The sequence below is a fragment of the Crinia signifera genome, chromosome 9 (genome assembly GCF_055691185.1).
Source record: "Crinia signifera chromosome 9, ASM5569118v1, whole genome shotgun sequence".
Taxonomy (NCBI): Eukaryota; Metazoa; Chordata; class Amphibia; order Anura; family Myobatrachidae; genus Crinia; species Crinia signifera.
The window spans coordinates 64,513,382-64,531,148 of NC_139225.1; the positions used below are offsets into that span (position 1 = coordinate 64,513,382).

A 17,767-nucleotide genomic window follows, 5' to 3' on the forward strand; every position below is an offset into this window, starting at 1 on the left:
GAAGCTGGCCACATGCGCAGTACAGATGACAGTCCTGGTGCCTGTCATCATAGCACAGGCGCTGGGGACCGGGGGGTGGTGTGTGTGTGTGACTGCATCATGGTACCCCTGCAGTGGCTGCGGCCAGAGGCAGCCCCCTCCCCCAAAAGGTACGAGCTGCCACTGATGGACTATATTTATCAAGTGGCCCCTAACCATGTGAGCTCTAATAATACATTACACTTTTATGTTGGCTGGTCATTGGCCATACCCTCAAGCATAGACCCTACCACTGCATTTCCCTGTATCTTCTTCGTACCCTGACACGTAACATGACCCATGTTGCAAACTGCATGATCTAATGGGGAAACACATTACAAATTTGTCTAAAATACTTTATGTAAACTTCTGTGAGTAGCAGGTACACAATAATTCCTTTGGCTCTTCCTGCAGGATCATGCAGAAGAGGGGAGCATCTGGAAAACCAGATCATAAGGATCTCAGTGAGAACCTGGCCGCAACTCAAGGATTGCTCCACATGATCACCGAATGCAAGAAGCTTTTCCAGGTCAGTGTGTGAAGCACGCCAGCATTCCTCTGTACCCAGCTCTTTCCTTCAAATATTTGTTCCCCATGTTTCTACAAAATATAGATTTCTTGGAATGTATTAAGCGAGGAAGGCCCTGAACCAACATTATGTATGGAGGAGGGTGTGACCATCAATAATCTCTTTTCACTGACCTGTACATACCCTTCATCATTTTATACCCGGTATATACTTATAGTAGATACTGGAAAATATATTGTTTTTTATTTTATAATAAACAGAACTGTTTCATTCAAATTATTTTTTATTTTCGGTACTTGTGGAGTATCACGGCTCCCATCGCATGCCATATATAGTGGCATGCGATTGCATGCGTTGCGATTTTTACCGATTTTGGACAAAATCGTATGCAATCGCATCGCATGCGATCGCATACGATTTTGCACTGAAAAGCATCCAAATGCATTGGAATTAGTATTAAACATGTTCAATGGCCCCCAACTGGCATTTTTGAGGCTGTACCACCCCCACTATCAACGCGAACCCGAAGCGTGGTGAGCGCAGCGAGCCCGCGAGGGGCGGCGGTACGCGTCCTACGAACTTTTCATACCCCCACTATCCACGTCGGCGTGGAGTTGAGAATAGAAAGTGTGGCGAGCGCAGCGAGCCACCGAGCCCGAAGCGTGGCGAGGGGACGCGGACACCTGTGAAGCCCGTGAGGGGACGCGGATACCTGTGAAGGTATCCGCGTCCGCTCGCCACGCTTCGGGCTCGGTGGCTCGCTGCGCTCACCACACTTTCTATTCTCAACTCCACGCCGACGTGTATAGTGGGGGTATGAAAAGGTCGTAGGACGCGTACCGCCGCCCCTCGCGCGCTCGCTGCGCTCGCCACGCTTTGGGTTTGCGTTGATAGTGGGGGTGGTACAGCCTCAAAAATGCCAGTTGGGGGCCATTGAACATGTTTAATACTAATTCCAATGCATTTGGATGCTTTTCAGTGCAAAATCGTATGCGATCGCATGCGATCAAATCGCATGCGATGCGATGCGATTTTTTTGCATACGATGGCCATCGTGGGAGCCGTGATACTCCACAAGTACCTTATTTTCTTCTGTATAATGTAATATAATAGTACGATCAAATCTTTAAAAATAAACGTAGTGTGATATTTATCAAAGCTTGGAGATAACGTGTAGGGATATAACATACCAACCAATCCACTCCTGGTTATTAAATAACATAAGTTGGCTGATACATTGAACCCCCCAATTAATAAGTGGAATGTCACATCTTTGCAAATGGAATTTGATGAGAAATGTTGAAAGGTCCAGCATGCTTGTTGCAACTATGTAGCTGCCATTGCTCAACCTTTGTCTCTGGTTTCAGGATAGAGAGCAGGAACAAGGTGGCAAGGCAGGATGGTGGAAACATCAATAAAGATGGGACAGGGTAGCAGTGTAAAGAAGTGCAGTACTGAGAGAGAGAGAGAAGGGACACAGTGAAAAGAGAGGAGGGGACTACATGAGGGGGATATGGTGGCAGAGCAGAGAGGAGGGGTTCCAGAAGAGAGAAGAAACAAGGTGGCAAGGCAGAAAGGAGGGAACTCCAGGAGATAAAGAGAAGGGGGACAAGGTGTCAGGACAGAGAAGATGGGTCAAAGAAGAGAGAAGAAGGTGACAGGGCAGAGAGGTGGAGTTCCTAGAGAGAGAGAGAAGACAGAAGGCCCAAAGTTACAAAGCAGAGAGGAGGGAACACCAGGAGAGATAGAGGGCGGGGGACAAGATGACCAGGTGGAGATGAGGGCACTCCAGGGAGATTTATCAAAGCTTGGAGAGAGAGAAAGTGGAGAGAGATACCATACCAACCAATATGCTCCTGGTGTTTTCAAACCAGCCTATAAAATAATAGAAGCAGGTTGTGCTTTAAACATCCCACTTAATGAATGTATTCTCTGGAACGTCACATCTTTCTAAATGGAATTTGATGAGAAATGTTGAAGGTTCCAGCATGCTTGGTGCTGCTTGTAAAATCTATTTTATTTTACTCCCTGAGTAACCATACACATGAACATAGGCGAATCTAGAATTATGGTAATGGGTGGTCCCAGACCTAGACACCATAGTAGGGAGACCTTTGCGCGGCGTAGCCGCGCGGCAAAAAGGGGGCGTGGCCTCATGGGGAGGAGGCGTGGCGTTACAAAAAGGGGTGTGGTATTACACTTTAGACCATACACAGTAATGCCCATTACACATTTTAGCAAACTCCGTAATACCCATTACACATAAAGCCACATGCCAATTACACATAAGGCCACACACCATAATGCCCATTACACATTGTGCCACACATCATGATGCCCATTACATACTATATAACAAACCGTAATGCCCATTACATATTTGCCATATAAGTGCTGCTTACCTACGTGCTCATTGCTAGGGGGTTCTTGCTTGATGGCACCATAGTACCCATTACACATGATGCCGCACACCATAGTACCCATTACACATGATGCCGCACACCATAGTACCCATTACACATGGTGCCGCACACCATAGTACCCATTACACATGATGCCGCGCACCATGATGCTGCACACATAATGTCCCTTACACATGATGCTGCACACATAATGCCGCTTACACATGATGCTGCACACTGTAATGCCCCTTACACATTAAGCCACACATTATGCGTTATGCCCCTACATACTGCCACTTGTCCCTTAAGCAATGCCCCCAAAAGTGCCAATTACTGTAAATTTTTATATGAGCCTTCGCTGCTGCTGCAGGGAGAGATGGAGAGCAGTGTAGCTGCTTCTATGGGGAGAGGAGCAGAGCGCAGCGCAGAGCACGCTCCCACTCCCCTCCTGGTGTCCCCTCTAGCCGAGGGGACATTTGAAATATTGTGCGCACTGTTGTTGTGCATGACGTCAGGGGAGCATGCCGGGCGCCGGCACCACGTGATTAAATAATACCCCTTTCACAACAGAAAATGCAGGGATTTACCCAGGAATATGGTCCCAGGATCATGCAGGGACTTTCCCAGGCTGACCCCTTATACACCAGCCTAGTCCCTGCATTTTCTGGTGTGAGTTGGAGAGACAACCACTTCCCTCTCCCTACCCCCCTTTAACCAACCAGCTATATCTTCGGAACCAACTGACCCATTTACATGAGACCAGTATCATATTAAAGAACTTTTGAGATGGCTTTGAATGATTTTGGTCCCGTGAAACTGGGCTGTTTGGTTCCAGAGAAATCTGTCCTCAAAGAACATAAACAGTCATGAAATTACATTTAAGAAATTAAAAAAAACGGTTTAACCTCAATATCCCGGGAACCAATTAACCCATATGGATCCAGCCTGGTATCAGATTGAAGGCCCAGCGATTTGGGTTCGACTGAGATCAACCTTGAGCTTCAGTGATGCCAAAGGGGAAACTGGCAGTGGTTGAACTGGGTGGGGGTCGGAATTAGCGGGTCCCATGTTATCCTATAGGGAAAATGTTCCAGCTTTGCCTGTCCGTATCTCCGGTTTCCAGGGGGCTAGAGACACAGGGGTGGGCTCGTTGGAAAGCCCCATCCCTCAGCTACAAAATGGGCTAATGGGTGGTCCTGTGCACCCCCGGACCACCCCCTAGATTCGCCTATGCACATGAATGAGTTTGAGGCATGTAAATGGTATTTATTTATTTGGTATTCAAATTTGCAGGTCCTCTATTTGATTGATTAAAGAGTTGACATATCAATTAGCGAGAGGCGAGAAATTGCTCATACCAATCTGTATTTACCTATCAAGTTGTAGTTTATAAAAGTTTCCACAAAACAAATTGGTTGTTAAGGACAACTACTCCACTTTTCACTGCTTGGTACATGAACCCATTAATGTTTTACTTTTAGTAGTGACTAGATTAGAACTTCAACAGGTAGCTATCAAAATAGGTATTTTACATATGTATTCCTAAAAACATGTATTTCTAGATAAAGCTGCTACTGTCAAACGTGGCCTGATTTATAGATGTACGCAGTTTGTACAGCAGATGGATTTTTGATACAAAAGCAGCAGGAGGCGTCTTGAGTAAACACACATTGTCCCACGTTGGGATGCCTAATGACATTACTACCTTTTCTGTAGATTCCTCATGATATGATGCTTCAGTCCAGGAACTCCTATGTAGCGGCCGATGCTCAACCTTTGTCTCTGGAGGATCTCTGCGTAGGTTCTGTAGGAGAATCCAGGGATTTCTCTCCACTTCTGGACAACACAATCCAAGGTTTTCTCCAGGAGTCTGCAGAACGCTTTAAAGGTTGGATCACCATGACTGGGCCTGAGAACACAGAGCTGTCCTGCAAGAAGGTGACTTATCTAGTGCTATTGCTACAATCTGTGTGAGTCTCTTTGTATGCTGGTTCCCATTATTAGAGGCGCCATTTATCTGCAGACATTAGAAAGAGGTATTTTGTCCGTTCATTAGTGCTAAACCTCCTTAATAATGCCATTTGCAGCAGGTCGCAACATATCACATTTAGCCCAATGATTCTTAAATCCTTTTAAATGAAAAACAAAATTATAAGGGCTCCCTCACGTAACAACTTTGGTGTACACTAAAACAATTAGCTCAGCAACTTGTATTTTCATTAAAATACACACGGAGCGATTTTGTGCTATTTTCTAAGCAGTCTGACTAGATTGCTTAGAAAGTAAGCACATATCTCTCTGTGTGTATGCTCCGAGAGATTAAATATCTCCTACTAACGAAGTCAGTGCATGCAGTCAAAATCTAGTCAAATTGCTTAGCAAGTGACTGCAAATCTCTCTGTGTGTACAAAATAAGAGATACTGATCACAATCTCTCATTGTGAACCACTACCCTGCCTTTTTTTGCTTAAGTAAAATTGCTTAGCACAAATCTCTGCATGTGTATGTGCTCCCCATGGAAGATCTGGACACCAGGAAATCGCCTACCCTAAATAGCTTAGCAAAATTGCTGAGCAGAGATCTCTACGTGTGTATGCCACTATACAATCCCTGTCATTCCCTTTCTTTGTAGGTTGGTGATGGGAATCCTTTGCGCCTATGGAAAGTATCCACTGAAGTAGAAGCCCCTCCGAGCTCATTACTTCATCGTGTTTTACGAGAGCGCCACCTATGGGATGAAGACCTTCTGCAGAGCAAGGTGGTGGAATCCCTTGAACAAAACACAGAGCTTTTCCATTATGTGACCGACAGCATGGCTCCACACCCACGTCGGCAATTCTTAGTACTGCGGTATGGTTCTACCTGATCATCTCACTTGTGACTTTTTGTTCTTATTAAGCAAGGATACAGTAAATGCTATACATCTCTTATGGTACTGTAGCGGCAGAATTGCAATCTAACCCGTGTGTCTGCACATGAAAAATGTCTGCAGTATTGGTAACTTTATGGAAAAAATATAATATAAACTAGTGTTTGCCCGTGGCATTGCTAGTGTGGATGTCTTTCATAAATGGTTTTGTTTCCATAGATCATAAACAGCCCCTAGAAGTATATTTCTTCCCAAAAATGTATAATACATAGGTGGATATTTAATCCAGGAATCCGACTGTCGGAACCCTGGGCCATTTTCTTTTCTTCCGACTCGAAAGCCGGAATTCAATGGGGGGGGGTATTCAATGCTGCTGCGAGCGGCCGGCGAGGGGGTTAAACAGCGAGGATTGCAGAAAACCAGCGATCCTTGCTGTTTAACCCCCGCGCCGGCCGCTCGCTCTATTCAACGTTCTGGGGAAATCCTCGCCATCACAGGACGGCGAGAATTCCCCAAAACAGCAAGACCCGCGGCTACTGCAGAAAACTCTCTGTATTTAGCCGCGAGTCTCGCTGCTTCTGGAGCCGCATCTGCCAATTCTCCCTCGCTCAAAAAACGGAGCGAGGGGGAATTGGCGTATGCGGAGGGTGTGTTGAATGCTGTCAGGGTGAGTGGCGACAGCGAGCAGGAAGCCCTGCTCGCTGTCACCACTCGCAAACAGCATTGAATACCTGCCAATGTTCCAGCTGTGGAGTGTCCGTGAATCAGCGGAAATGGCTGCAAATTGTCGTAAAATTGTGTTGCAGATTGAATACCCCCTATGATGATCATTGTGGACTTGAGGATCCTGCATACTGCACGCACCAAATGTCAAAGTTTTTTCCTTAATTGCTCATCTCCCTGATGTCACATTGATAAAATACATACAGTAACACAATTTCTTTCAAGGTTACCAAGCTATATAATAGTTTTTGCGTGATGTCAGAACAGACAAATAAAAATCATAACTTTATTATATATATACTTTGTTTGTATATATTTTTCGATAGTGGAACTTTGCACCTTCAGTGTCACAGCATAGGTTATATAAGTACTTAAATGAATGTTCTAAATGCGCACCGAATGAAATGACGTGTCAAAGCGTTATCTTTGGCACGATACTTCCTCTTGGTGTTCTGCAGGATCATCAGTTGGCACACACATATACAGTATTCAGGTGTTTCTTAGTGCATATATCAAAAAAAATGTCTGCAAAATGGTGCTCTGCTGCCACCATGTGGTTACAAATTATACTTGAAAAATTCTAGGTGACCATTTGTTACAGCAATCTCTTATATATATATATATATAACACAGCATATACCGTTGCGCTTTACAAAGGAGACAGTGATACAACAAACAGGATATTTACAGACAGTCAAAAGGTAGGAGGGCCCTGCTCGCAAGCTTACAAGCTATAGGTATAATAGTGAGATATATTTTTCACTCACTTTTTTGTTGTTGTTGTGTTTGAGTTATTTTACAGCTGGTTCCTCACAAGTCGAACCTTAAAAACTGCAACCCCCCCAAAAAGGGAACATTGTGATATTGTTTCTAAAAAAAGTTTACTATAACACACACAAAAACCTACAATAGGTAGAATTGACTCGTACAATAATAAATGACATTAAAAGCTTATCTGATCCTATCTCTGCAGTTAGTGGAGAGGTATCTGTAGGACCAACGCGTTTCGGCACTTTTGTGGTGTCTGGGGCTTCTTCAGGGGAGAATATTGACCACTGAGGAAGTACCAGAGACCACAAAAGGGACCAAGCACTTTTGTTTTTATGTGTGTTATATTAACCCTTTCTTTTTCGTCCACTAGGGGGCACAGGAGTTCACGCTGGGTATGAGAGGTGAGGTAGCAGAGCGTGCACCAAAGGGTTACAAAAATGTACCCAGCATGCTCCCTGCCTCCCTTCTCCCTCATAACCCGCCCCCTGACCCTGGGTCACCAGTTTTTTCTTTGGTGCCAAGGAGAGAGCAGCACCATTATCGCGGCTGTTAGAACAGCCATGGGTTAGAGCTGCTGCGGCAGGTGCTCTTTTAGTGAATCACCGGCAGCGCAGCTCCATCACTCGGCGGCGGCGACGGCAGCGCTGGCGACTGGGCTGGGGACTTCCGTCGTGGGACCCTCTCTCGGAGGCTCCCGCATGCTGCACTCCGTCCCCGGGCAGGTAAGCGGCGGTTCCCTGCTTGCAGGGAGCCGCGTCTAGCAGCGATCCCCCCCGTTTGTATGGGAATCAGCGGGGGGGCAGGCAGTGGGGGTCTGGACTGCTCCACCTTTCCACTAGATCACCAGGGACAATTAGTCAGGCTATGTCCCGGGGGTTGATGCCTGAGGGGGAGGTTAGACAGCCTGGGAACCTACAGCCATACACATTGGAAATGTTGTATATTGGGCCTGGTCAGTACTTGAGTGGGAGACCACATAGGAACACCAGGTGCTGTAGGTTAGTCCCTCCCCCACCCCTGGGGAAGTGCTGAGGCTTGCTCTCTGATTGCCCCAGGTGTCCCAGCTCCTCGTTAAGGTCCTAATCAGCAGCCATTCTGGCACTTGCTGGGTTTAGAGACGGAGGCTGCTGGGATTCTCCCCCACACCCTGCTCCTAGAAGCCTGGTGTGTGTGTAGTATTTCTCCTCTCCTGCTGCTGGCTGGATTGTTGAGTTTTGCTGATGTCTTCTTTCCAATATCATTGGAAGCTTGAAGACAGCCTGGGATCTACAGCTAATGCTGTATATTGGGCCTGGTTAGTACTTGAGTGGGTGACCACATAGGAACACCAGGTGATGGATTGCCCCAGGTGTCCCAGCTCCTCATTAAGGTCCTAATCAGCAGCCATTCTGGCACTTGCTGGGTTTAGAGACAGAGGCTGCTGGGATTCTCCCCCACACCCTGCTCCTGGAGCCTGGTGTGTGTGTGGTATTTCTCCTCTCCTGCTGCTTGCTGGATTGTTGAGTTTTGCGGATGTCTTATTTCCAATATCATTGGAAGCTTGAAGACAGCCTGGGATCTACAGCTAATGCTGTATATTGGGCCTGGTAAGTACTTGAGTGGGTGACCACATAGGAACACCAGGTGCTGTAGGAGTACGGAGGGTGTAATGGTTCGCATTACTGCCTCACAGCACTGAGGTCCTGGGTTCGATTCCCACCATGGTCCTAACTGTGCGGAGTTTGTATATTCTCCCCGTACTTGAGTGGGTTTCCTCCGGGTACTCCGAGGAGCTGGGACACCTGGGGCAAAAAAAAAAAAAAAAAAAAAAAAAAATATATATATATATATATATATATATATATATATATATATATATATATATATATATATATATATATATATATATATATATATATATATATATTTTTGCCCCAGGTGTCCCAGCTCCTCATTAAGGTCCTAATCAGCAGCCATTCTGGCACTTGCTGGGTTTAGAGATGGAGGCTGCTGGGATTCTCCCCCACACCCTGCTTCTGGAGCCTGGTGTTTGTGGTATTTATCCTCTCCTGCGGCTGGTACTCTGATGCTGTCTTCCTTCCAATATCATTGGAAGAGATGAAAGAAGAAAACACTGGCACCATTCATAGTATTGGCTTTGCATATACGGTGTCTCCCTTTCAGCTTGCTGAATTGTTGAGTTTATCTGCCCATACCAAATGGCTTTGCTAAAGCTTTGTGGGTAAGGCTGCAAGTGTGTTGCTTGGGTGTCAGTGTTGTAACTGCTGGTGTTTTTTGTCTTTTATCATGGACAGTATGCCTAAGGCGAAACCTGGCAAGGAGACTCCATCTCCGATGCAGCGTACCTGTAGGGTATGTGTGGACATACTCTCTCGGCAGGAGGAGGATATCTGTTCCAGGTGTTTGGCCCTTGAAGCAGATATTCTGCTGCCTTCACAGCAGGAACCGGCCTGGGCTTCGACCTTGACTCAGGTATTGACATATTGACCGCTTGTCAACTCCTTACCTCCTGCGCCCATGCCCCCTGTGGCAGTGGCCAGCACCAGTGTTGGGGCAGCTCCTGCTTATGTAGCGCCCCCTTGGTGGCAATCCTTTGCACAATCTGTGCAGGGGTTGACGGCTACTCGGGCGGGCAGGGATTCCAGGAGGCAGTGTAGGCAGCAGAGTCCCGATGCGGGTTCTCCGCGTTCCGATTCGGATTCCAGCTCAGTGGCGGAATCCGCAGGGGCCGATGACACTTTGTCCTCAGCGGAGGTAGAGTCTCTGATGCAGGAGGTTAAGGCAGTCCTCCAGAGGGAGGATGAGGCTCCTGCCCCTAAAAGTAAAGACCTGCTTTTTAAGCGTCTTAAGAAAGTATCGGCCCAGCTCCTGCCTTCGGCCCTCATGGAGGATTTATTGGAGACTGCGTGGTCTCAACCGTTTAGAAAGTTCCAGCTTTCCAAGCGACTTACTACTTTTTAACCTGTTCCTCCCACAGAGAGGGCTAAGTGGGAAAATCCTCCCCTGGCGGATGATCATGTTGCGCGATTAGCTTGCGCTTCAGTACTGCCCATTTTGGATTCTTCATCTTTGAAGGACCCCTCTGAGAATTTCCTCAGGACTGCTTTTCACAGGCAGGGGCCATTGGGTGTACCACGCTTGCCGCGTCATGGGTGGCCAAGGCAGTGTCTGAGTGGGCGGGCAAGGTGGAGAGAGGTTTGTCCGACGGCACTAGTCCTTCCTCTAGATTTTCCTCATCCACTAAGGGAGCCAAGCCCTGCACCAAGCAGCCCTGGGCTACCAGACGTCCAGTGGCTAAACAGGTCAGGGAGGTGGTATCCAGGGGCTATGCCCTGACATTCCGGTTCCCCCCTCCTCAGTGTTATTTTTGCACGGGTCTTCCAAAGGACCCAGCGAAACAACAAGTGCTACAGCTTTCCATCTGCTCTCTTTTGGACTTGAACGTCATTGTTCCAGTTCCTCAGGAGCAGAGGGGTCAGGGGTTCTTCTCCACCCTATTCTTGATTCACAAACTGGATGGTTCTCACCGTCCTATCCTGAATCTGAAGTCGCTCACTATTGTTCTGCGAGTGCCGAAGTTTCGCATGGAGTCCCTGCGTTCGATCATTCTCTCACTGGAGCCAGGGGACTTCATGGCCTCGCTAGATATACTTCACATCCCCATCCGACAGGAACATGAGCACTTTGAGGTTCGCCCTTCGGGTCGAACACTTCCAGTTCAGGGCGCTACCTTTTGGTCTATCTACGGCTCCCAGGGTGTTCACCAAGGTGATGGTGGTCAGGGCTGCACACCTGCACCGGCTGGGGGTTCGGATGATTCCATACCTGGACGGCCCACTGATTTTGGAAAGTCCCCAGACCTACTACGGAGTCATTTGCAGGTCGTGATTACACTTCTGTTATCTCACGGTTGGAGGATAACCTGGAAGAAATCGTTTCTTACTCCTTCCCAAAGGACACTTCACTTGGGAGCTCGGCTGGGCACTCGGTTGTAGAGAGTATATCTTCCAGAGGATAAGATCCACTCCCTTCAGAGGAAGATTCATTCCCTTATAGGTCACAGAAGGGTCTCAGTACACAAGTGTATGGTGGTGTCTTCGACATGGTAGAGTATACACAGTTTCTCTCGCGCCCACTTCGGCTTTACACTCTCAGCCAGTGGACAGGAGATCATACTCGTCTAAGGAGTCAATTGATCACCCTGCCCCCGAAGGTTCGCCTGTCTCTCACATGGTGGTTAAAGACAGACAACTTGTCTCAGGGCCGCCCGTTTTGGATTCCAACCTGAGTCTTGCTTACCACGGATGCCAGCCTACGGGGCTGGGGAGCGGTTTGCAATTCTCAATCTTTTCAGGGTCGCTGGACGGCTCAGGAGAGTCGCCTTCCGATCAATCTCCTGGAATTGAGAGCAATCCTTCTGGCTCTTCAGAGGTTGGGGTCCCTCATCCGAGGGTGCCCTGTAAAGATCCAGTCCGACAGCACCACGCCTGTGGCCTTTATCAACAAGCAGGGCGGGACATGCAGCAAAGGAGCGATAAAAGAAGTCTCCAAGATATTCAGGTGGGCGGAGAAGCAGATTTCTGCAATCTCTGCAGTCTTCATCCCAGGGATTCTCAATTTTGAGGCAGACTTTTTAAGTCGGCAAGATAGTGTACGCATTCCCCCTGTTTCAACTCCTACTTCGCCTTCTGTGGAAGTTCAGGAAGGAGGGAGGAATGATGATCCTAGTGGCCCCAGATTGGCCCGTCGAGGTTGGTACGCGGATCTATGGAACCTGTTGGTAGCCTCTCCTCTGAGTCTACCTCTGCGTCCAGACCTAATTTCACAGGGGCCATTCCGACACCCGGACTTGAGTCGCCTGGCTTTGACGGGCTGGCTGTTGAGGTGTCCCTCTTTAGAAGTTTTCCGGGCACTTCAATCGTCTCCTTTCGAGCCTCTGGAGGAGGTGGATCTGAAATCCTGGAAGGTGGCTTCTTGTTGGCTATTTCCTCAGCACGAAGGGGGTCTGACATAAGTGCATTATCATGGAAACCGTCTTTTCTGGTATTTCACCCGGACAGGGCGGTTCTTTGTACCAAACTGGATTTTCATCCAAAGGTGGTGTCTGAGTTTCACCTTAACCAGGAAATAGTGGTGCCTTCTTTTCCAGGTTCTTCTGAAGCTGAAGCTTCTCTTGATGTAGTCCGTGCGTTGCAGATTTATCTTCGCAGGACTAAGTCAACTTGTAAGTCGGGTTCACTGTTTGTGTTTTATGGGGCCAATAAGAGGGGCTGGCCTGCTTCCAAACAGTCCTTGGCGAGATGGCTCAGATCAGTGGTTCGCCAAGCGTATCTTTCCGCACTGATTACTCCCCCGGAGGGGATTACTGCACATTCTACCAGGTCTGTGGGTACATCCTGGGCCGCTAATCGAGGCGCCTCGGCTGAACAGCTCTGTAAGGCGGCTACTTGGTCCTCTTCCCAGACCTTTATCAAGTTTTATGCATTTGATACCTTTGCATCGGCTAATGCACAGTTTGGTAGACATGTGCTTTCCGCAGTCCAGGAGCGTCCCCCACCCGTGAGGGGACAGCTTTAGGACGTCCCAGCGTGAACTCCTGTGCCCCCTAGTGGACGAAAAAGAAAATAGGATTTATGGTCTTACCTTGATAAATCCCTTTCTTTGAGTCCATAGGGGGCACAGGACGCCCTCCCAGACGCACCTGGTAGCGGGGCTTCCTATGTAGGAAAGTTCCATGGCTTTAGGGCCTGTATGCTATGTGGGTGTGCGTTTGCTCTTCCTTCTTCTCTGGCTCTGCTCCTACCTTGGGCTTGCTAACGAAACTGGTGACCCAGGGTCAGGGGGCGGGTTATGAGGGAGAAGGGAGGCAGGGAGCATGCTGGGTACATTTTTGTAACCCTTTGGTGCACGCTCTGCTACCTCACCTCTCATACCGAGCGTGAACTCCTGTGCCCCCTATGGACTCAAAGAAAGGGATTTATCAAGGTAAGACCATAAATCCTATTTTTCTAGAAACAATAGCACACTATCAGATGTTTCCAATTTTTGGGGGGTTTTGCAGTTTTTAAGGTTCCACTTGTGAGGTACCAGCTGTAAATAACCCAAACACAACAACAACAAAAAAGTGAGTGAAAAATATATATGACCGGGTGCTGTAACAATTGGTCACCTAGCATTTTTCACATAGTTTTTAACCACATGGTGGCAGCAGAGCACCATTTTGCACACATTTTTTGATATATGCACTAAGAAACACCTGTATACTGTATATGTGTGCGTGTGCGTGTGTGTGTGTGTGTGTGTGTGTATATATACAGATGGAGCCACTCTCATTCAGCAGGGATCTGGTGGTCGGATCGGCAACTGCCAGCCGCCATAAGGGGACGCTCACACGTCCCCTTCAGACGTAGCTCCCAGACAGGGTTCAGGCAGGGTTCGCGTCCCCTCGCTGCCTGAAAACTGTGACTCGCATGCATGTGAGACACTCATGCGTCCCAGTCGGATGGAGCGCCTCTCCACAAGTTCTCACCAGCAGGGACATTCTGGCGAGCCTCAGCGCTGGCTGAGAGGTGCTCCATCTGTGTGTGTGTGTGTGTGTGTGTGTGTGTGTGTATGTATGTATGTATGTGTGTGTGTTTATAATATATATATATATATATATGCGCCGTACTACTGGCACAAAAGTCACTTTATATAAAAGTGCGTGTACTGACACTTCACTATTTTATACATCCCACATCGCTCCGTGATTGTACCACCTGATCACCCTGGAGAACAGCAGGAGGAAGTATTGTGCCAAAGATACCGCTATATGCTGTGACACGTCAGTTCATTCGGTACACTATTAGAACATTCATGTAAGGATTTATATCACTTATACGGTGACACTGAAGGCGCAAAGTTCCACTATCGATAAACATTTAGTATAAACTCTGTCGGAAAACAGAGAACCCAAAGAACTATTTGCAGCCATCTTATGCATTGGGAGTGTCTATACCAGTGGTTCCCAAACTGTGCGCCTAGGCTCCCTGGGGTGCCTCGGAGCACTTGCAGGGGTGCCTCAGGTTGGTGGTCCAGAACCAATTCAAATTGTTTATGGTCAATGTAATGGGCAAATATGTGGATAAACATAAGTGAATCATGTTCCTCACCACATAGCTGGACCTAAGGTTGACATTTAGGCACAACTTATTTAACTTAATTATTATTATTTTTTATTCTTGGTAACAAACTTTTTGACCTAGGGGTTCCCTGAAAAATACTCTAGGGTGCCTTGAATCAAAAAAATTTGGGAACTACTGGTCTATACAACTGTTCTACCTTTTTCACTTGTATTGTTTGTATATGTACTCACATTTGGTGAATACTCATAAAGTATTTTTTATAATTTTTAATAAGGTTGCAGCGGTTGGTGCAAAATCTGACATAATTAGTTCTTGTAGCGCACGAACGTCATGATTTCAAACTGAGAAACTGCTCTATGGGAAACCTCCGAGTCTGTACAGTAAAATATTATGACTGATCTCCCCCAGATTCCTTTGATTTTTATGTAATTATTATTGTTTCATTTGCTCACAACTTTTTTTCCCTCTTCAATACAGAAAGTGGCGCATGGACCTTCCTAGGGGAGGGTGTGTGTTGGTTTCCACATCAATCGACCATGCCACAGACCAACCTGAGGAGGGTGTCCAGGCTGTGGTTATGAACTCACAGTATCTGATGGAACCTTGTGGAATGGGACGGTCCAAGCTCACCTACATCTGTAGAGCAGACCTTAGGTATTTACTTAAAACCGCTTACAATACATACTGTAAATAGTTTATTTCATCGCATTTTCAAATGTAATAATACCCGTCCGCCACATCTTCGCAGGGCAGGGTATCGCAGGGCAGGGTATCACCTTTGGGTGACGATACCCTATAGAAGCCTATGGACTTCTACCGCCGCCTGCCGTAGAGGCTTACCTTCCTCCCCGTCCTCTGTTAAACTCCTCCTCACCCTAGCAGTATGTCACAGACGGATGTCCTTCCGGCTGCAGGGGGGAGGAGGAGGCGCCGGGGATGTGACGGAGACCCCTGCACACCACATCACAGGTATTGTCACTTCTTTGCGCATATGTTTATACATATGCGCTAGCATTGCTGCAGTGGCACGGCGTGATGTTGCTGTATATATGCCATACCAGAACAGTATGTTGTGCCCATCCTGCTAAATAGAAAAAGCCCCATTTGAGTCCCAACAAACTAGAGGAAGCATAAACAGCAACACTCTGCAGTAGTGAATAAAACTATTTGTACCGGTGCTGTGCAGCTGGCACCAGTGCTGTTACCTGACCCCATTTATAACTGTTCATAATGTAATGTAACCTTTGTGCTTAGTACATTTTTAACCGTGATGAATGCTTGATCCTAAAATTATGAGAAGCGTTTATTTTTAAATAAAATGAATTCCCATTTACCCTAATGTTTGTTTATTTTTTGTTTGCAGGGGGCGATCTCCTGACTGGTACAACAAGGTCTTTAAGCACCTCTGTGCAATGGAGGTAGTCCGTATTCGAAACTCATTCCCTCCTCTGAATCCAGGTGGACCAGAAACAAAGCTTTAGAAAAGTCTGAGGAGTGAATGTACTATTAAGAAACAAGATGGGCTGAATAATCTCTAAGAATTACTTGTTGCGGGAGAGCTAGTCTTTCCTGGACATTTCTGACAAGATGTGTATGAGTAATAGCCTGGTTTTGTACCGTACTTACAGTACAGTCCATCATAAAACGTGATCATACATCTCTATGAAGAAGACAAGGATTACATAAGATGTAAACAATGGCCTCAAGCATCCTTCATTTGTGTAGCAATGTTGCTTTAAAGGAAATCAGCGGTCACTGTTTTCCTGTCTGCCTGAAGGGGGCAGTATTGTGCAAGACACTAATTACTCAATGTTCTTGCGCTGCTAGTCATGAAGATGTTAACTAAGATCAGTATTTTTTGTGTTTTCTTTATTTGTGTGTTGTTACTTTTTTTTTTTTTTTGACTCAGTGATGCCAGTAAGCAGGTTTTTGTATGTTCAGAATGAAAGACGGTGTATGATGTGTGAGTTTACCCAGGGTGCTGACCTTGGGATTAAGCTAGTGTGATGTGATGTAAAATGTGTTTTTGAATATTTATAATGCCTGCTTGAGAGTATAACTGGATTAACATTAGTAAAAAACATGAATCTGACTGTCTTGTTTTAAGGGAATCTGCCATTAAATTGGGACAGCAGGTTTGCAAAACAGATCAATGTACATCATGCTGACTGCCATATTGATTCTGTGAAAATCAAATTGGTTGCAGCTTGTGGTAACATTTCAGTGAACCATCAGAATTATTTGAAAATGGTATTTTATTTTTTATTATTATTATTACAGATAATTCTTCATGCACTCTTCCCATATTAAAGTCTAAAACTGATTCGCTAGAAGTTAATCAACATGTCTGACCAGTAGAATTAGTTTTTGATTTTAAAATATGTGCAACATTGTTCTAGGTTCTGACAGAACAGTGTTCTAGGCCTTGTGGGAAAGTGGGTTTATTACATGTTAGGGACTTGGCTGAAACACATTGACAACTGCGCTTTACTGGCAATGCTGCAAGGGCAGAGCTGCAACTGATCTCACTGTTAGTGTTTGCTGCCCCAAACATGTTTGGCTGCACAGGGTTCAACTTTCCCTATTATGAATAGGAACCTTTCATGCGGGACTGATGTTTCTTTGCACTTTTTTTGATGAGGAACATCCTGAATTTAGGCTGGACATAATCTGCTTTAGAGCAATGACAAGTGATTGTGTGTAAAGATACTGTAGACATTTCATCTTTAATGGGACCAGGCAGTGCTGCAATAAGGAGGATTCATAATAATACAGTGATATTTCATTTTTACAGAGACGGTGGTCTCTAGGACTGACCTACCCCCAAATGCACAATAACATGGTTCCATTCCACTCAATAAACTGAGTTCTAACTTCATGACTTTGGGAACCCTTCAGTACCTCTCTGCGGTATAATATGTCTAAAGGTGATTGATGTTCTATAAATAATGTACAGATGAAATTTTATAATATATTCTTTTTGTATTGTTATGTCACCAAATTACTGTGCCAGGCTCAACACAGTTTCCTATCAGTGTTTCTATTTAAGGGACGTTTTGTAATATAATTTGCTTTTATTGAAAGAAACTATAATAAAATCTTCAAAAATAACTTGTGGTTCAGGTATGTCTGTTTCCCTGTGTCATTAAGTATTTGCTGCATTAGAAGACTGTAAAATCTATACCTGTGTAGATATTCATCTTTTTATGTAAATTGAGTTCAATTAAGGGTCAGCAATTGTGGCTTAAAAAAGATTCTGTTTCCTGTTTACATCACACTTTGTAAAGCAATGACTCTAGCTGGGTCTCATGGCATGATGGGAATATATGAT

General features: G+C 46.0%; 1 protein-coding gene across 4 annotated transcripts in view; it reads left to right on the forward strand.

The window, feature by feature from the left end:
• The window catches only part of STARD8 (StAR related lipid transfer domain containing 8), a 159,562-nt gene extending 142,015 nt beyond the window's left edge, over window positions 1–17,547 (forward strand). For all 4 annotated transcript variants that reach the window (XM_083159127.1, XM_083159130.1, XM_083159129.1 and 1 more), the window contains 5 exons: window positions 433–547; window positions 4,666–4,887; window positions 5,582–5,799; window positions 14,914–15,090; window positions 15,800–17,547. In XM_083159127.1, the coding sequence (XP_083015253.1) occupies window positions 433–547; window positions 4,666–4,887; window positions 5,582–5,799; window positions 14,914–15,090; window positions 15,800–15,917 (850 nt within the window). In that variant the 3' untranslated portion in view covers window positions 15,918–17,547. The remainder of the gene's footprint in view (window positions 1–432; window positions 548–4,665; window positions 4,888–5,581; window positions 5,800–14,913; window positions 15,091–15,799) is intronic.
• The last annotated feature ends 220 nt before the right edge of the window (window positions 17,548–17,767 follow it).